The 21,212-nt window shown below is 38.2% G+C and overlaps 1 protein-coding gene and 1 long non-coding RNA gene across 2 annotated transcripts in view; one reads left to right on the top strand and one right to left on the bottom strand.

Annotated features, from left to right (window-relative positions):
• Nucleotides 1-21,212, bottom strand: part of LOC142057929 (uncharacterized) — a 363,120-nt gene that overhangs the window by 32,130 nt on the left and 309,778 nt on the right. The gene's annotated exons all lie outside the window — the stretch shown is intronic.
• Nucleotides 1-21,212, top strand: part of SPON1 (spondin 1) — a 206,069-nt gene that overhangs the window by 154,396 nt on the left and 30,461 nt on the right. Inside the window, exon 7 of the mRNA XM_075094884.1 lies at nucleotides 16,372-16,436. Within this exon, the coding sequence (XP_074950985.1) occupies nucleotides 16,372-16,436 (65 nt within the window). The remainder of the gene's footprint in view (nucleotides 1-16,371; nucleotides 16,437-21,212) is intronic.

Genomic DNA, 21,212 nt, shown 5'->3' with positions numbered 1-21,212 from the left:
GGACTCTGTTGCCATACCTACAAAGCTATTAATTCCTAAATGGTTCACATATAGCAACCTTCATTCATTTCAGGTATACCAAGTATTATTGATTTTTGCTGCTGCAGCAGTGCCTTAAAAACCTGACCAGTACCTCTAGGCATAGATGTGTTATATTTTTATAGGCATCTAAGACAGAGATAATCCATGCCCTAGGCAACTATCAAGTCAAAAGACAACAGGATGTTAAAAATATATGGTGAGAAAAAGGGGGGTAGCAAGATAGTTAAATTTGCACGTGAACCAGTAGACAAGAAGTAATACTGAAACAGGAAGATGAAGTTGCATTGCTATTTCTCCCATACCCCATCCCATGTGGGAAAATTAATGTTAATCACTGTAGCATTACAGGATAAATCAGTGATTTCAGTGCTTATGATGTGAATGTGTTCATTAACAAAATGCTTGCTTGTTCTTGCAACGGGCATACGACAGGTCACTATAGACCCACCAAATACCATCTTGTTAGTGAATCAACACTGGTGTGCTTTCATCATGTTTTGTGATTTTAATTAGCTGAGACAAGGTAGCAGACATAGCATTTTTAATGCTGTTAAAAGTATCTAAAACAAAAAGCAAGAAGTCACGTTTTATTCTGCATCACAGCACATATTCAAAGCTGAAAGAGCTGTTGATATGACTGCTTGAGATGAGGCTCCACAGATGAAAGCAGTGTAATTTAGCAGGGTTAATTTCAACTAACAATTATTGTTTTGATAACCACTACAGGTCTTGCGCTCATACAAGCCTCCCAGGTCAAATCCACTTCCCCTGGAAACCATGTTTCAGTTGTCTTTGATCAGCAATAGAGAAATCTGCACCCTGTAAACTCCTGATCTCACTCTGCATTAGAGCACTGGAATATTGATTTTAATCTTTGCTTCTCATTTATTCATTTAATGTAATTGCATATGAATGTTTCTTCTTTGTCTTCCTTTTTCTTTTTCTTGTAATGTTCTCACAGCTCAGACAGTAACATGTGCCTTCCCTGGCAGCCCTGGGAATGTATCTGAGCCTGAGCACCATGAAAGCACAACCATAGATGGGTCAAGACAGGCAGCGAGAATGAGGCCTAGTAGGGGGGTTGGTGGGATTTGGGTGTGGGCGAAGTTTGTTGGATTTCTCAGGTGTTTAGGGGTGATGTGAGTCATGCTACGCCTAGGATGAGGCCAATGTCTCCGATTCAGTTGTACAGCATGGCATGGAGGATGGTTGTATTGGCTTCTGCCCGGCCTTGTCATCATCCAATTAGTAGGAGTTATATGATTCCTACTCCTTCTCAGCCAATGAACAGTAGGAATATATTGTTAGCAGTGGTTAGTGTTAGTATGGCGACTAGAAACATTAAGAGGTAGAAAAAGAATTTTGTGATGTGTGGCTGTGCGGCCATGTATCATGTTGCAAATTGGAGAACGGACTGGTTGAAACACTGGTGGCGTGTTCCCACTGAAGCAGACATTCCTCAGACTTAGACTGTCATCCAGAAAAATGCTATCAAGAGATAAGAGTCTACTTTTAGGCAGCAGTTATCAGTCTTGTTGCCTAGTTTGAATATATATTTGCACTTCTATTTCATGCACAGGTTATCTGTGGATTTAGGATACGTTAGAAACTAGATTAGGGCTTACGGATTTTAAGTGCATAAACATAAGCTGCAACTTTATAGCCTGTAATCACAAATCATTTTGATGTTCACTGAATGAATATGTTCATTGAATTAATATCTTCCTTTTATTTCTTTAAAAATCATACCTACCCCTCATTGACTGGGTCTTCCAGTTCCAAATCTTCTTTTTGCATGTTCCCATGGCAAAAGGAGCAATCACTTATTAAAGTTCAGTTTGTAACAAAAGCTTACTCTGTTAAATAAGAAAGGCAAATACTTGAATGAAGGCATTTATGCTACACTTATGTGAGGTACAGTAGAAAAGGAACCAATCGTTTTCTATTAATTAAATAATTAATTAAATTATTAATTGATTATTATTAATTAATTAATTATTAATAGTTAGTTAATTATTAAATTAATTAATTTAAAAAACAACATTTATGTGTAATCAGAGGGTTTCAGAATCCTATTTATACAAACAAAATAATAGAAGCACTCATATACTATAATTGCTGTGAGAAAAAATTAAGTATTTAAGCTACATAATATATTGGCTGAATGCATGTAAGAAATTACAGCACTTCAACTGCAGGTTGAAGTGTATTAGTGAAAAGCTGATTTTATGTTTTATATATAAAGTAGCAGAATTATAACAGTAATGCTTACTTTTAAATACTATTGACAGCTAGCACTTTCAATAAATAGAGATCTGGTTCTTGTAAAATAATTTCTCAAGCTACTGGGATGATTATTTTCTTTTTAAGGCAAAGTAATAAAAGTACTGTATTCTACATTAGACTGCACAGGTTAGCTATATAATTCAAGTCAGTTCTCCATTCATCAGACAATAAGAACTTTACGACAAGAACTTTGCCTGCAGATATGTGTTTATAATAAATGAATTCTTCTTACCAGATAACAATATTATATTCTTTCCTGTGCTGGGACCCTCACTTACAAAACAGCCTAAAATGTCAAACATTCTGATGTATAAGCTTTTACTGAAATTTTATTCTCTCAGTTCCTACATACATTGATGAGAAGAGGTCCTTTACTGCCATGAGACAAAATATGGATCACCCATCAGCCAGAGGTTAAAGAAGAAATGTGTAGATAAGAGAAGACTGAAAAAGTATTAACTAGTTTCATGCTAATTGATCAGTTGACAGTGTTGAGAAGAGATTGTTCTACAGACACCCGGACACCAGCTGCCCGCTGATACAGACAGAAATCAGTATAATGAATGTGGTAAAAGAATTATTTCAGACATTTTGTTTAACAATTAGTCCTTAAGTTATAATGTATTCCAGAAGAAATTATGCTTCAAAGATGAATAAGCAATTGATTATTTTCACTTAAGTTATTTTAAGGAAAGGTCTCTCTTACTAAAATGGACAATCCCATCTTCCAGCATTGCAAGCTAATAACAGTCTTGGAATTTCTTCAATCACACCTAATCAATAACAATAGCTTGCGGTGATTTTAAGAACTAGGTTTTCCAAGGCCAACTTCCTTGTAGAGCATTTTAATTTCACAGCCTTGAATAAAAGCCAAAGTTTTTGGAAAAACACACTAAATATCAGGGGTTCTACAGGCAAGATAGGCTTCTTGCTTCTCAAGAGAGTGCAGATTCATCCAAGGGGCCTTATGTTAAAATACAAACAAACATAAATTTCTAAATGGATATAACAGTGTAGTAGGTGTTTTTTCTGGTAATTTATTTGTCTTCTGTGATATCTGGAAGTTACACTGATAGATTTCTCCATCTTTGGTAGAAAATGATAGCATGTCCCACTGCAACTGGCTCTCCAGTTGTGAGGCTGGAGATTGTTATGCCTTTTTTTCCAATCTCTTTCTAGACTGGTCCTTTTTAACTCATGGAAACCCTTAGCAATATATTTCACAGGTTTCACTTTGAGATAAATGGATCCACTATTTCCCTCTCTTTAAAATTTTCTGAGACAGATGTCAGCAATAACCTTAATACTTCTCTGAATCTTGTTTCCTTTTTCTTCTTTTCTTCCAAATGAATCAAGGTGAAGTAGTTTTTGAAGCTGTTCAGAACATCCAGAAAGATGTGTAGCATAATAAAAGGGAGAAGAGGATGCGATCTTGAAGAATCTGTCGTAGTTCTTTTAACCATGATTATTGCAAATGTAACTGAATTTCATGGATCTAGCCAGGTGATTCTTTGCACTTGAAATATGTTAATGACTATCATGTGGCATCTGATCACCTAAAGACCCAAAGGCTGCAAACACACCCTGAGTTGCTGAACACATCCATTTTATTTTATTAGGCTTAGAGCCCAAAATACTCCAGGTACTTTCCAAACACAGAGACAGCTCCTGTCTTTGACTTTGTATCATTGCTAACAAAAAATCTGTGGCATTTTGTTGGTGAGTTCGTCTCACTTCATAGAACCAGGTATCATGGTGCTCAGTGTAATACCATGTGACTGAAATTCTGTATTTGCTGAAATCCCAACAAAGCCATTTTTTCACCTTCAATGTGTTGTTTTGGCATAAAAATTTTTGCACATGGTCATGAAAACTTGCTGAAAACTTGCTTTTCTCCAGACAGTTAATGAAATAGAACGTGAAATAAAGTTGTTTAAATTTATTTTCTTAATGATTATGCTTCAGGTAATTAATTCATAAGTCATTTCTAGGCCCCAGAGATTTCTGTGACACATCAGAGCTAATGTTATAGTAAATATAATGGAATTAGGTGGTATGTAGAGGGTAGAGTTTCTGAAATGCTGGCACATTCATGAAACCTTCTGTGGGCTGCAGAATGATGGAGCTTCTAAGTATATCTTCCTTTCTTTACCTAGGCAGGCAAAGGGATAAAAATACAAAACATGTAAAACTAATGAATACAGCAAGAGCTCCCTAACACTAGCAAGAGATTGCAGTAGGGACAAATGCTTAACCCTTTGTTTTTAATAACAAAAGTTACATTCTAACCTCAGAAATGCTTGTAAAGCTTTCAGTTTCAGCAGGTATTTATCTCAGAAAGGAAGAGTTTAGACCTAAGATTGAATCGACTACATGTTTTGCATCTATCTGTGGCTTTTTTCTACTTTCAGTCCATAGCTGTGAGCTCTTTAAAAGCAGTCAGAAAACATTTAAAAGCCAGATCACCACTGTTCTGAGCATGGCCACAAGGAGAGCAGGAAGGCACCTACAGTTTGAACATCTCCAGAAGAGTAAGGAGATGACTGTCACAACCCAGCCTCAACAGAGTTGTGTCTGGTTAATGCATAAATGGAGACACTGGTTGTCAACATTCTCTTGGGGTGGTCTCGCAGGGCTTACCACATCGGCTTCTTCCTGGACCTGCTCCTTCAGAGTTCAGTGGCATAGGAGGACAAGGGTTGCAAATTGCTCCTTGAAAAATGATCTCGACCAATTGCTACATATTTTTCAGCAACCAAACATGTTTCTAGTACAGAATAAACAAGATCCAGATTCAAAGTAATGTTACAACCCCCGCGGTAACCACCTTGTTGTTATGTGCTCATTAGCCTAAAACATCTGCTCCTTCCCTTTCTCCCATCCTCTCTGTTCTTTTGAAGATGATTGATGCAAGGAACAAAAAAAGACCTTCAAAAGGATAAAGGTGACCGGAAAAAGTAGAAAAAAAAACCCACACCCCACTATGAAGTTAGCCTTGCATTGCACTGGGGCTTTTTTTTTTTCAAATACATAGAAGCAGAAGGAATTGTGGGCCACTGTTATTTCTTTGGCTACTTTTCAATTCTGTGTATCCTATACAAAAATATTGCTACAGAAATGTACAATTCCCTGTTCTTCATTCAGCCAGATTAATAGTGGCCAGTAGTATAGAAATTGAGAGCAATTACCTGATCTGAAACCAGTGGACATGTTTATCATTTGTGATCATAAAGTTTCAGTGTAATGAAAGTGCATTAGATATTTGATAAGATTACATAAATATTTTTAATATCTGATGCTTCATGCATGTGTCACAGAAACAATATATATCCTGCATTCCCAGGATGTTTTATCAAGAAATATTGGTTAAAATCAACCCAACAGAACATGGATAAATTTGTACCTTCCACATTCACAAATATTTTCTTGCTTAACATTTCCATTGCAGAGAGTACATTTTTGCAACGGATTGTGATGTGTTTGGTTTTACTGATTATAACCTCTCCCTGGAGAAATATCAGCTTACCTATACACTCAGTTTTGCCCCAGATACAGCATAAATGTGCTCCTGCAGACAACAGAAATTACATACACATATCAGAGAACAAAAAAGATCTTCTATTAAGAGCAAATCCCTGGTCTTTCATTTTGGTGAGCATTGGATTCAGAACTTGTCTCTGCAGCTGAAATAGAAAATCAGTAAAATAGTGTCTCAGGCTTTTGGAAGAGAGACAGAAATAATCTTTGTACTGTCCATGCTAGTCTTTTTATCAGGAATTTCCCAAGAATGCTCAGCTAGAACATCCTTCAAGTAAATGACCTCCTTAATCACCATGCTAAAATGTAAAAGATTTGGGAAGTGTGGTGATTCATCAAGAATGTTATTGTATGAAATTCTTTTGTTAAGGAATTGTGAATTAACTTGTTTTCCTTGCTCAAATGCTGAGGTTTCATTTATTTGAGCACTGCCTTTAAAGCAGCTGTTAAGAAAACAATAGGACCACTCAGCTAAAATAAAATAATATAATTAAAATGTAAATCACTGCTGACACCAAAGTGTGTTTAAAAGCAGCTGCAGTGAATAAGATGGTTGAATTTTAGTTCACAACAATGAACGGCATGCAGCCACCTGGGACCAATAATGCTGGATGATTTATTGTAGAAGAAACGTGCAGAACAAATCAGTAGAAGTGTGGACCTGAAAGCGGAAAAAATAAACTATGAATGTTTAAGGCTTTTTGTAAGTTCTTGTGGAGCCATAGGAAGTAGTGTTTAAGAGGACAGTCTTTCAGAAAGGCAGGTACAATCAGGACTGTATTTCTGATCAGCAAGCGAAAGGTATTCAGAAAGGTTTAGAAGTCTGTGTATCTGGGTAAGGTGCAAAGAACTACATGTAAAACAGGTGGAAAGAAAAAAAAATCTTAATTCCTTCAGTAGTCTGATCATATCTTATAAAGTGTTAAATTCAGAGTCACCTAGCCATGCTTATAATAATTAGCACCTTCCTTCAAAAACAGTCATAACTTTTATATAATTCAGTTATTTCAGAATAAACTAACATTATTCATTAATAATATCTGCACTTGCAAACGTTCTTGCCTGTTGTACAGAGCAACTCTGACTCAGAAAATTAATAATTGGTAAGGTGGAAGCCTATAAGCAATTGGGTCCTTTTCAGATCTTTGTGTAAAAAAGAGGCTTGTTTTCATCTATAAAGTGAGCAGAACATTTTGAGGAAATTGAAGCTGGGTGGTAAAGAGCATTAAACCGTGGCTCAGTAGTACTGGGTTTTGTTCCCAAAGTTTTCACAGATGTTTGTCTGACAGAAGGGGGGTCTCCAGGTAGAGATAATGCTAAAACTCAAGATAATTCTAAAGTTTGAACATTGAATATGTTTAATTATACAGCTGTGTGGTGGGGAGGAGATAGGCCATGTGAGACAGCAGGAACTGTTCATAAGCAGAGAGTACTGGATCTTAGTTCACAGGCTTTGAAAATATTTTGTAGGTTTTCCTGACCATCAGAATATATCTCACTGGAGATTTGATTTCCCTTTTTCTTGACTCTGTGATTTCTTTCTAGGGCATAATATATTTTCTTTTTTATTTCATTGGCATATTTCCTGTGAAATGTTATGACTTCTGTTTGGTTTTTGACACAGCAGGTAGCACTGTACAAAGTCTGTTGGTGCACAGAAAACTTATTTTTGACGTTACAATTGTCAAGACTGGATGGAGTGGAAAAAGGTCATTTGCTCTCTGACTGGAGTAGAGATGGATGAGGCTGAATTAGTAGTTTCAGAGAATTTTTTTTGATGGGTGATATACTTTTTTCCAAGCATAGATTTTAATGTAATAATTCCAGAAAAGGATATGCTATAACAAGCTTCTAGTTTTGTAGAGGTATTGGGGAAAGGAATTGTTCAAAATTGTCATCTCTCTTCCTTACACAAGTGCCCTCATTTATAAGCCTATTAGGTCAGGTGCATATTGGAAAGACACACATTTGCTCTTCAGAGCCAACTGTGTGCCCGCCAAGGGCCTGATTTATAGGATGCCTTTTAGGCTGGCTTTACATGGGTTTTGGTTTTGTGAAAGATGTGGTTTGAGCCATAGATTTTCTTTATCTGTTTGTTAGTTAATACAAAGTTCACATAGTTAATGTATTCCACAGACAGCTTGATCATGCTTGCTGGATTAATTGTTTTAACTAGAAATTCAAATTGACAGTCCAGATTGTAGAAGGTGCCATGTTTGTATGTAATTACTTAGATTATCGAAGGTAGATCATCAAGCAATTCAGTATTGTAGAGACAGCTTGGTGTCCCCACCTTTACCTGTGAATTAGCAGGTGTCACTTCTTCAGAGTTACAGATAAGACTAGTGGTGGTATGATTGTCAGTCTGACTTCTTGCAAGGCATGTCATTGTATCATCGTAATGCTGGAAGTCAGTGAACGCTCTTGGAAAAAAAGTTCTGAGCTGTAAGCGGTTTATTTGGTCTGCTAACTTTGCCATAGTTTCTGAGTGTTTATGATGATGCAAATGATTTACAGGAGAGCTCTAGAACGTAATTATTGTTTAAAAGCATTTTTAAATCCCTTGAGGCAAGGTGCCGTGAAAATACAAAGTGCTATTAATTGGCTCATCAGACTTTAGAGAATGCCACAGTAATTGCATATTTAATAGTCTTGCAGTAGTTACTGTGGTGCAACAGCTCAGCAATTCTGTTATAAGCGAACATTTCAATCGGTTTCTTTTAGTGTAAAATTGCAGTGTCCGGAGAAGGCAAGATGGAATGACCCTGTGAATTTTGCATTATTTTGCATTAGAAACATGAATGCTAAAAACATTCATCCTGATTAGCCAAAAGATGATGTATCTTTAAAGTTACTCCAGTGAATAGAGTCCAAGCACTGGCTTTGTAATGAGACATGGCATTTACCATGCTTTGCTGCTCTGATTATTAACCGCTTTGGCAGTTTGCTCTGCAATAACGGAGCAGCTTTAGTCTCTTTAGAGATTAGTAAAAAGAAAACACCCTAATTTTATTTTAAGGGATAGTAAATGATTTTAATAAAGTGGCTTAACACCTGGAATTAAGACTTCAGTGGGGACCAGTCTGGCCTGCTACGTTTGTACAAATAAAGTAGGGAATGATGTCTGTGTACAGTGTTCTTCTGGAAATCCCCCAGCAGGAGTCTGGTACGAGGGGAGACTCAAGGGAGAGGAAAAAAAGGATGAAGGAAAATAAATATCTGTACAGTATCCCTGATTTAAAAGAACTGAGCACAGTTCTAATACTGTACAATTCTGATTACAGAGTTACTAGAAAAGAACGGAATACAAATGATATGATCACAACAGAAATATGGGCTTTTCTGCTGGAATGAGAAGTATGCTTTTTTTGGCTCTGAACATGTCATGGAATATTCAAAACGCCTGTTTCATGGCATAATAATGCATTGTGACATTTCATGATAACATGACTAACAACTAAACTCTAAAATTTAAATCTAACTTCAGCACGTAAGCTTTAGAGATAAGTACAGAAATAGGTCATTGTGCATATAATTTCAAAACAACCGTGGGAAATAGCACGGGATGAACATCACAATAAGCATGTTTAGCATTACACTCAGGTACACAGCTTTAAAGTGTATCCTTACCGGTTAGTGGTACCTTACAGCTAAAATGAAAATCCTGACCTCACTGCAATGATTGTTTCTCACTATTTTCTTATTTTTGGAATTAATATTGTGGCAAGCAACTACAGTGCAGTATGGTGAATACCTTATTTTAGAGTGCAAGCCTCCATTTATGTTCCTTAATTTAGAGCTATTCTGATCATAAAATAACTACATGAACAGTACACTCAGCAATTTGATGTCCTAGGGACTTGCCAGAGTACTTTAGAGATGCTCTTAAGACTAACACATTTCTTCATGTCAGACTTATTACAGAGACAACATCACCCATCTATCTCTGATTCCTGTAGCTTTGTGGCTACAGGGTTTAATTCTTATTTCTCTGTTCTATTTTTGTTGTTCTAAGTAAGCAATTAAAACTAAAACAATACTTTCTACAGTGGAATTAAGAGCCCTTCTCTGGTATGTAAATTACATCAATTGCACATGTCACTCTAACAGCAGCTCTTACTCTTTTCAAAGCTGTAAGTCTTACAAAATTCTTTTTCTAATATTATTTCTGCTCAATGGCACATGTAAAGTATAGCCATATTAACTGATATAATGGTCATAGAATCATTAAGGTTGGAAAAGACCTCTAGGATCATCAAGTCCAACTGTCAACCCAACACCACCATGTCTCCTAAACCATGCCCTGAAGTGCCACGTCTACATGTCTTTTAACTATCTCCAGGGATGGCGACTCCACCACCTCTCTGGGCAGCCTGTTCCAACCCCTGACCACTCTTTCAGTAAAGAAGTTTTTCCTAATATCCAATCTAAACCTCCCGTGAAGATATCTGCAGTTCTTTAAGCAACAAGTACTGTGGGCACCAGGTAGGGAGATAACCTTCATCTGACCTCCCACACTGTTCTAAGGGAAGAGTTAGTGCTAAATACCTTACAAGAAAAAAAATTATAATAGCATTTCCCAGCTGCTTAACTGCTGGAGAGCCAGAGTGAACCATCAGGGATGGGAGACAATGTTACTTAGCTTGGGCCCCTAAAATTTCTAAGAAGGAGCAAGGAAACTTTTCTAGGTCAGTCTCAGTTTCTGGATTTGCCTCCATGTAACACCTACCTAAACAAGACCTTTCTAAATCCATACAAATCCACCTTGGAGAACAGGACAAGAGAATTCCTTGTCTGAGAAAAACAAAAGATATCCACTCCCCTAAAAGCTAATCCTACTCTCAGGATGGGTAGGCAGTGCAGTCAGTTTCCTTCTCTGTCTGCCTGTCCTGACTTACAGGAGTGCAGAAAAGATGAGGCAAAAAATTAAAATACACAAGCAGAAGCAGGGATATCAGACTGGAGCCGCTATCTGTGGAGGGCTACATAGATAGTCCTTTGCTTCACACAGTGTAGTCTGAGCTGTTTTTCAAAGGGAAGGGAGTTGCAAGGAAAGGAGATGGTAAAGGCAGACCCTGATGGGAAAAACAGCAACATCTCCATTCCCTGGAGAAATCTCTGACATGCCTCTTAAAACCCTGCTCTCGTAAGTCCTGTCACAGATTGAGATTATTTTATCCAAAGTCTGAGACAAGTGTGTTTTGGTCATTAAATTCTGAGACAGGTTAATGTCAAAGCATAAACCATGAGACTACACAGTGCCAGAGGAATGGCCCACAAGGGCAGCAACCTGTTTGTCACGGCAATGGCTGAAAGTGCATGGGGGAACGAAGAAATATGAAACTGATTTCTCTAAAAGAATGCTCCTTTCCAGACTAAAGAAAATATAAATCATGACAGTATCCTCAATTCCTTAATTTGTTTAAAGGCTACATTTTTGGTTGGGGTTTTTGTTGGTGTTTGTTTGTTTGTTTTGTTTTGTTATGATTTTTTGTTGGGTTTTGGTTTCTTTGTTTTTTGAAGGAATGGTAAAGCGTGGCTTAGACACAACATCTTTACTAAAGGGAAATTAAGGTTTTGTGATTGCCTCTGTAGAGCAGTTAAAGCACATTTAGAATATTTATATTGTACATTCTGAGTGGAAAAAAAAAAAACCAAACCAACGTTGATTTGTCAAAATGCTATCAAGGGTCAGGAAAGCTCACCTCCTGAGCTAATTTGCTGGTCTTATTTAAAATCACCTTCTATTATCTGAATAAGTATTTCTCCTACATTCAAGCTACTACATTTGGCTAATGTCTGAGAGAAGCAGCTGGGTGAACAATCGTGATACTTGGAGTCTTACTGCCAGCATCTACCAGAAGACAGAACTGTTCTCTGTCCCTCTTCTCTGGGCTGTTTCTCAGAGCAGACCCAGCCTTCCTCTGAGGTTTTCTGCTGATATTTAAGCAGCTGAGACTCACTTATATTTAGCATCCCAAAGAACTTTCTCAATGCTTTCATCCCTGAGTGTTTTGAAATCTGAGCAAAAAATGCTGTAGTTACCCGAATATGAATCTGACGAGTGAACCTACTGGTTTAAAACACTTTTATCATCTCCAGTGAATGCAGTTTTTGTCTTGCTGCTTGCAGGTTGCCATTCAGTTGCATACGTCTGCTTTATTATACACAGAATGCCTTGGTATGTTGGATTGTTTGGGGTTCCCCTCCCCCCCCCCATTTCTTTTCTGGTGTGCTCACCCTTTCTAGATCAATTATGAGTTTAAAATAACAGTAGCTTTATAGCACTTAGATACAGGTTTAAAGGCTAGTTTAGTCTAAAAGATTGATGAATTTGGGAAAGTTAAGACAGAAGGAAGACAAAAGGGTATGTATTGGATAAACCTATTAAGCAGAAGGTGGTAGTTACACTAGTTATGGTCAGCTTCAAAATCTAGTTTAATCCCCTAGTTTAAAAAGTAGCCATTCTTAAGTGTAGTAAAAAGATCTTCCCTTGTTTTTTGACAAAGTAATTTAGGATCCCAAAATATTTCAGTAGTCCTAAAGACAGCAAAGCATTCTACGTAGAAAGAAGCAAAATGTGCAGTAGAAAATCAGCATGCACTCAAGAAGTAGATTCACAAGAGAGGTCCTTTTCCTGCAGAATCTGCTCAGCCACAGAAAATGAGAGCTCAAATACTCAGAGCATACCTAGGGCTCATTAACACACACTGTTTAGCTTTATACTATGCAGAAATGAATTATTGCTTTATTGGGACACCCTAGATTATGTAACTGCACCTTAATGGAAATAAAATAGAGCATATGATTTCCACTGTTGCCATTAGCAACAGTTCTGTTATTAATTTCAGCCTACATTCCCCTCCTGAAACAACCACTTCATTGAAGGAAAACCCTGTGGGACAGGTAATGCAGAAGGTTGTTGATGCAAAGCGGATCAGTGCTTTTGGGATATATGCGAAGAGTAACAATGAACATACTTCTTTTTGCATCCCACCCTACTCATGCTCCATAGAAAAGAGAAATCCTCAGAAACCTGGGCATGCTAGTTCTGACATTGTAACATTTTGACACTCCATCATTTTGCAAATGATCTAGGTTTCTTTTTCAAAATCTAACAGTTTCATTACTTGGGAACCATTGCTTCCCAGCCAAGTACATAAACGGTGACAAGACAACTTGCAACATACAACAGTGAAACATCCTAGTTCTTTTTGCCATATTTTGACGTGAATTTGAGAGTTTGTTTACTTCAAAAATCAAAGCAAGACTTTGGGAATATGAAGAGAAAAGAAAAATGGGTACAAATGTAATATAGCAAGCCTTAAGAAAATGTTAACTAAAATCCATAAAATTCATGTGATGTTTTATGCCTCTACTGTAAATTTTGTGCAATTGGGTTATTCAAGGCAGTTGGGTTGTATCAACTACTTGTATATTATCAATTCGTGGGTTTCTCTTCCAGCATTTCATTTCCTCTCAGTTTCTACCATCTGCCAATAAATTATAGCTAAAGAGGTTGTCCAGCAAATCCAACCATGCTGTCTTTTCTATAGATTGCTCTCTATCTATAGATTGTTCACGAGACTGTGAACTTGTGTGGTTGATAGCTTCTGTTTGCCTGGGCTGTTTAAGTTATCACATTCCCTTAAAAACATGGACATCACCTGGAGAGGCTGAAGGCAGAGGAAGGTGGCTGCTATTCTGGAGTAACTCTCTGAGTCTGCTCCCTGCGGGAGCCTGGAGAGGTGAAGGCTGGTGGCACCACGAGTTCTTTATTGTACAAAATAGCTACTCAGGTATCTGTCTGCCTATTAGTGCATGTAGAAGTAAACAGTGTAGGTGTTATGGTTTTTATTTAAAATCTATTTCTATAATTAATAATTATAAATTTATATTTTAATTATAAATAAAATAGTTATCTATTATAATTATAAATAATTGTATATTATATATCTGCATGATAGAGATGACTGCATAATTAAAATAACAGTCTGGAATAACAATGATTTCACTCAAGTTGCAGCTTAATTCTGTGTAATTGCCAAGGAGCTCTAGGTATCAAAAATGCTTGCTTTCATTCCAGGCCCATCAGAACTCTGGATTCTTCATCTTTTTATCTTGGTTATTGTTCAGGAAGTGGCCATGAATTGAGCTCTTGCATCTGAATTTTCACCTCCCTTAAAAATTTCAGGGCTGTCTGAAAGTACCATACTCTGTTCCTTGTTTCCTTCCCTCTTCACTTACTACTAAACTATTAATCATGGTTCACCCGCTCTTGGTATGCATTTTTAATTCGAATAGCACATGTTAAAATGCTTTCAGACACGAGTGATTTGGATTTTACTGACATAATTATTGGCTTCTATTAGCTAAGCTGTGTATCATTTTAATAAATGTAACATCTATGCTCATAACAGTTTCTTTGGGATGTACAACGCAGTTAAATTTTGAAAGCAAATGTGTTCTCAAGACAAGTAAATGAAGATATGGCTGGCTAGAAAGTCTTAGAATGTTGAAATAAGGGAAATTAAAAATTAAGGCAAATTCCATTGACAGGTAAAGACAAATAATGTCTTTTAACTTCAGATTTTTCACTTCATTCATTTAATCAGTTTCCTTTTAAATCACTTTGAGGGGAAAGTTGTCTTTTCAACTTTTGAAGGCATGGAGGTAAGAAGAAGGTTGCCATAGATGAACCTAGATGTGATGCATCTCTCCTGCATGGAGCGTGTCTCTGCTCGGTGCTGCCCAGCCCAGCGGGGAGGCTGGGAGACGGTTGGGCTGGCAGCTCAGCCTGCTGCTGTTCACCCAGGGCCTGCTCTGGTGAATCTGCCTGCTGGCATAGCTCTGCTTCGTGCTCTTCGATTGTTCCCTTTCATCCTAAAATTCTCTTTATTCAAACTATATTGGTAGTATGGGAGTTCAATTAAATCTTTTTATACTTACTTGCATTTATAGAGTCAGGCTTTCAGCTGTATTAGCTCAAGACATTAAATGTAGTCCAGGCTTTGGCAAGGCATCTGTATTTTTAAAAAGGATTTTCAAGAGATGGCTTATCCATACACTCAGGTTGAGGGAGAGGTCATGCCACATATGTGTTCCCAAGACTGAAAACCTTGTGTGTTACAGAGAGGGACCATCAGTGCTGTAATTACCTTGCTTTGCTAAAAAGGAGAAGTCAGAAAATATTGAGAGTAATAGAAACAACCATTGAATATTGTTTTCCTTAAACAGGGGTATATATGGACTAGAGCTAGTCTGGGGTATCAGAACTATTGCTATCAAGCAGGAAATTGCACTATTATCACTAAACTGAAAGGTCAGCTCTGTTGGAAGTGTCAATTACTGGTAATGTATGAGGTGGGTTTCTTAGTCTAATTGGGAAATATTTTTAAAAGACAGTAGAAATCACGTGAGTGAGTTGTGAACTTTGTGTTCCTCTAGGCGAATTAGTGAGAAATCCTAAGGGAGATGGTGAAAATGCTTCTAAAATAGCATGATAGATATCTTTTGGGCATCAGAGCCGTGTTAACGGTCTCCTGCCTTTGTTCTGGGTTTATTGTACCAATATAAAGTTTAAAATTGCTGATGCAGAAATTCCTACAGACTTCAGGAAATAATCTTTGTACAATGCTTTGCCACACTGTGGGCTTCCATAGGTGGGTGCTATATTTCACCCTGTAATTTTTATGTGAGCAAATGGAGAGAAAAGAGAAAGTGTTATCAATGGCTTTACTTGGAGGAGATTGCAGTGCATCCACCATGGACTCTTTACATCCCTACGTATATAAGGATAATAAATAATATATCATACATGCTTACAGGGTGCGTTAGATTGCCTAGAGCAGCAGCCTCTAGTCTTTGCCTGCCTCTTGGCCCATGGATCTGTAATGTATTAAGAGCAATTTTTCTGCCTTTGGTTGCTTTAACCTGTTAAGTTCCTCTGGCCACAAGGATTGTCAAAGCATCACAAAATCAACAGCCCAAGATATATTTTTTTGCTAATAAACTAATACATGTGGACTAACAGCCCAGGATACAGCACAGTTATCCTTCTGTGATAGTGTTACCAGAACAAACTCTGGTTGGATTGGTTTGGGCTATTTCCCCAATGCAAAGGTCTTCTCCTTATTTACGTCTTCATCACAGTGCACCACTCTGAAAGCTTTCCCTTCAGCTCATGATGCAAAAATAACATGATCTGTGAACTGCTGCTGGTGTTTTAAGCTCACTTCAGCTCCTGCAGAAGGGAAAGAGACTGTGCCCAAGGTCTGACTGCCTTTGCTTGCTGCTGTTGCCTCCTGCACTCATCTAGGCTCCTTGATGAACCCTGTGCAGCTGAGGACATGAGGTGCTTGGATAACAAAAAGGACAAAGCATATTTCTCATAGTCAGAATCTGGAGGCACAGTTTGATCTAGTACTTCTTACTTCTTGCTGTAAATCGTATTACTTTCCATGTAAAATTGTCCCAATCACTTTCTTGTTTTGTGTCTCTTCACAGAGCGATGAGGTTTTAACAGTCATCAAGGCAAAAGCACAGTGGCCTGCCTGGCAACCTCTGAATGTGTAAGTAGGGAATAGTACATCTCTGTAGCCTTGCGTTCAGTGTTGGCCAATGGACTGCTCTAAACTCATTGTCTCATATAATCATTTGCTCTTGTAAAGAAACAAACTAAAAATATTTTGATAGATGAGTTTTTATTCTTTTTTTGGTTTTGTTTTTTTGCCAACAATTGCTTCTCTTGTTCTTTCCTCTTTAGCATCTCTTCATTTTTTACATGCTTTGGTTCACTAACTGTTACAGGAGAAGGATAATCCTGTGGAGTATGTGCTGTCATTGAACAATGATGTTTTTAAAATGCTTGCTCAAAAATCTATTGTACCATTCTACACGTAGTGTTTTTTAGCATCCTGTGACATGCACTGTGACAAGCACTGTGTCGATACTACAAATGCGCAATCCACCAACAAAAAAGGACTAAAGGACTTTAAAATGCTTATCTGAAACACTCTATGATAGCATCATCATCCTGATGGTAGTATAACCATGGTTGTTTTACCAAGTGAGACAGCTGCTTGCTTCCAAGGATCCTAACCTTGGGCTCTCTGGTACTCAGCAGAAAAGAGGACAAAACCCTTTCAGGATACTCTTGAATTTACTGGTTGTTTTTTGGGGCAGGGGTGTTGGGGGTGGTGGTGTGCTTCCTGCATAACGTATCTGTGCTTGGCCCAAAGTTCATACTAATATTTCAGGCCCAAATGGGTGAGACTTACAAGAAGTGACTAAAGATGACAACCCAGTATAAGGGGTCACTCCATTAGCTGAGAGTCAAATTAAGTCCTTGGGGAAGCAGGGCAGTTAGTCTACTGCAAGATTGCAGGACCAGGTAGTCCTGTTTCCTCTGTAAAAAGTGTAAGGGAAGCAGTTAGTGGAACACTGTCTGGTTTTGTCATCCGTATTTCAGAAAGGATGTGAAAATTTGGAGGTTACTCAGAAAAAGCTGCAAAAGAGTTCAGTTTTTAGAAAACATCTCCTACTGTAAGAGGCTTAGAAACTCTTAAGCAGCTTAGGACTTAAGCTATTCACTTTATCCCCTCCACCCTGAAAAAAAAAGGTTAGGAGGTGAGCACAGCTTAAATAGTGAAAAGATTTTTGATAGCTGATCCTTCTTTAATCTAGAAAAAAAACCACTATGGAATCCCTCATAGTATGGAAGCTAAGGAAATTTGTGACAAGGAAATTCTCACTAAAGGTATGGGAAAAGGCTTCAACAGTGTTACTAACCTTCAGTGCAGCTTACCTGAACATGAGATGGATTTTCCATCACTTCTATATATTTTAACCCTGAGACAGAGTTGTAGGCTCTGCACAGGAATTGTGGGTTAGTCTTTTTTTGGCTGGTATTATGCATGTGGTCAGTCAAGGTGACAGTAATGGCATTCTTTATTTATGGTCTTATTCCCCTGAAATTTTCAGTATTTGGATTTGGTTGTAGATAGCATTTTTTCCCCCTGCTGCCTTCTTTCTAGTCACTCCAAATTAACACTTTAAAATGGAAACTTTTTTCCACTTCTTTGTTCTACTACAGTGAGGTCTCTGACTCAAACAAGCCATTTATTTTTTCCTTCCAATTTCCGTTACTTTCCTGAAGCAACATTTATGTATGGTGTTTCTGTATCAAAGTGAACAATACTACTAGGAATTGACTGCTCTGGGTGCTTGGAAGGCTTTGGCATTGACAGGAGATCAGGTTTGTACTTTGTTCATGGAAAGATGGAGAGAGGATCTCCTGTTCCAGAGTCTCAATCTATCATCTTTCAAATACATTGAATATATGACATAACAAAAATCAAAGCTAATTAAGGTATGTCGCCCCCAGTCATAAAAGCTAATTTAATACAGCACTGAGAAACTTCGCAAAAAAGTTGAGAGTGAATGACTTCAGATACTTTCTAGGCATATTCTTTCACAGAGATGCCTGCAAATGCTTCTGCAACATCCTCCATATGTTCTTCCAGTCAATTCTTACTCTTCCTATATGGTAATTCTCACCTTTCAGTACCATCAAAAGGAATAAATCTTGGTATTTTTGTTTTCAAATGCTGTGCAAGAGTTCCCTTAACAAATGTTCTTTCACTTTACATGTAGTGTTCAATTTTTGGCTTTTTAAAGAATTTTTAATTGTGTTTTTCCATGATATCCTTCTTTTTGATTCCATCTTAAAATATGATCTAAGCTTCAAAAGGAGACAAAATTTTCAATAGCCATTAACTTCTGGTGTTAATTTCCCGTTTGCTGTTACGGATGGTCCTTCTTGGAAATTAGATTAGGGTTGTGCAAGTGTTGGACAATGAATGCTCAGGATAAATATTTGGTCTATTATTATGCATAACACAGCCACCTTACTACTCAATAATTGACTAAAAGTCATGAATAACCCTCTTTGGAATAATCATTAGTTATATATCTAATATATAATATGGTGTGATAGTGGTGTCAGGGTGGCATTACAATGTGTCACAATAAGCACAGCCTAAAAACCTTCCTGAATGTGTTTTACAGCAATTACAATACACATAATACTAATGAGCCAATTTTATGGAGGCCTAAAGTGTCAAAAGTTGGCAAATTCAGCCTGCTCACGCTTCAAAGTTTATCTCCAGATTCCATAGAGTAATTTTTACTGCTAACACTATCCAAGTTGCAGTACCAAGTTAGTTACAGCGATTACACTTAAAATCAGAGAGAGGAGGGGAACAATTACCTCCAAAACTTGTGAGAGGGCTGCCAGAGTATTACTCTATTTGCATGCTGTTGTGGAGAAGCCAGGATGAGGCACCGCGGACACCAGGTTGCCACCCCAGGTGAACACGTTACCTGAGAGTAACAGTTTATGGGGCTGGAGTGCGGTGATATTCACGTAGGTGATGGCAGACACTGTCACGGAGGGGAGACTTACGGGCTCGGTATTTGCTCGTCGCAGGCACCAGCTCAGTCAGACCCATCCCTTTCAGGGGACAACCACGAGAAGAGAAACCAGATGGGAGAACACGCCGAGGCCCAGCACAGCGCTAGGCACCAGCCCTGCTGCCCACGCAGGGTAACCACCAGCCAGCCAGGACAGGCACTGTGCCTGCCCCTGGGGCTGCCAGTCCCCTCCCGTCTTCCCAAAACAGCAAGGGAGACTGCAGCATCTCCTCCTTTCCTTACAGAGGCTGTAGCAAGGCAAGCTGCTAATTCTTGCCCAGATCCTGAGCAGTTGGTGAGCCCTTAAGTTTCAACTCTGGTCACCTGTAATAACGTCTGAGAGGATGGTCTTGACTGGGCACCTCTCATGGATTCATCATGGAGTTAAATGGCTTTTCTTCTACTCTGTCAATGCTGGTCACTGAGGCTGTGACTCCTGAGGCCAGTCATACCTCGCTAAGTAATGTTTCAAGCTCTGTATGGACTGAGGGCATGAAGTGTGTAAGTCTGTCTCTAAATCTGACAGTGATGCCAAGAGCCTGGTTCATGACACTAGAGATAAGAAGGGAAATATCACTGGAAGCTTCTCTTCTGCTTAGGAAGAAGAAAATAGAGACTTCTCAGTTCAGATCCAGTGGGCACAAAATGCCTCCCCAAGGTGAAGTGTTTGGCATCAGACATGGGTTCAGACGCAAGAAATTACAGAATGGTCTGAGACAAGTTGCCAGCCCTGAGCAGGGAAGGATATAATGACACTAAGTAATTTTCTTAAATGCCTTCTGTTAATTATAATTAAGACAAATACACTTTAACATATTGTCATTTCCCAGTACAATGTGCTGTAGAAACTATATCCTGCCATAGACTTAATGTCTATTATCATTCCTCTCCTTAGTTCCTCTATATGCCTGGCTTTTGTCACTATTTTTCCTTTTCGCTTTTCTTCCTATCATTCACATTCATTATCCTCCATTCAGTTTCTTATCCAAGGCACCAGCATGCAAAAAACTCTCCTGAGTTGTTGCATGCAGGAGACAGATTAGGGTGATCCTTGTGAACTAGTTTTATGGTTGCCCAACCAAGAGAGCAATATTAGTAGCACAAGAAGGAGTGCCAGATCAAGTAATAAAACATTTTGCTGTTGCTTATGTTTGTATTACCAAGTTGAGTGTCTGAAATTCTCACTTTGAAGTACTTGCACAGAATGCATTCTTCCTTGAGTGTAATGGTATCAGTATACCACATGCTGTCAAAAGAAAGTAGTTTTTCTTATCTTACTTGAATAGACAAGAGCACAGCTCATTGCTCCCTTCCTCTCAGCTCTCTTTCAGGCAGAACCAAATTTTACTTCATACCCAGCTGCAAATCACTGGCCTTTGGCAGTATGGCGGATAAAACAGAGCAAATACAGACAGTACAACTGGTATCCAAATCTGCATAGCTGGCACCTGTAAAATAATCAAGCCATGACAGAAGAATTTGGGGATAAAGAAGGCAAGACTTTTAAAGACACTATGCATCAAATTCCACAGGAGCTAATACCTTTAAAAATCTTGCCTTGAAATCCCTTCCCCCAAATGGATGCTTTTTTTTTTTTTTTTTGGCTGTATTTGTTATGCCTCAAATCCAGACATCTCTACTGTGACATCCCCCTTTTTCATCGAACACACACTTTTATATAAATAAGAGCTTCTCAGGATAATCCACCAGAAGAAAATAAACACAAATCCAATCAATGTCACTCTATAACGTGAGTTACAGAGTCAGCTACAAGAAGAAAAATGGGACCGTTTTGGGAGGTGTGGGGGAGAGTCAGTTGTCGGGCATGGAAGAAGCTGTCAGTTACACATCTTGGCATGAGCTGGGTTGTCTTT

Source organism: Phalacrocorax aristotelis, chromosome 5 (assembly GCF_949628215.1).
Source record: "Phalacrocorax aristotelis chromosome 5, bGulAri2.1, whole genome shotgun sequence".
Classification (NCBI taxonomy): domain Eukaryota; kingdom Metazoa; phylum Chordata; class Aves; order Suliformes; family Phalacrocoracidae; genus Phalacrocorax; species Phalacrocorax aristotelis.
Note: the sequence above shows the minus strand (reverse complement) of the source record. Positions and strands in the feature narration are given on the sequence as shown.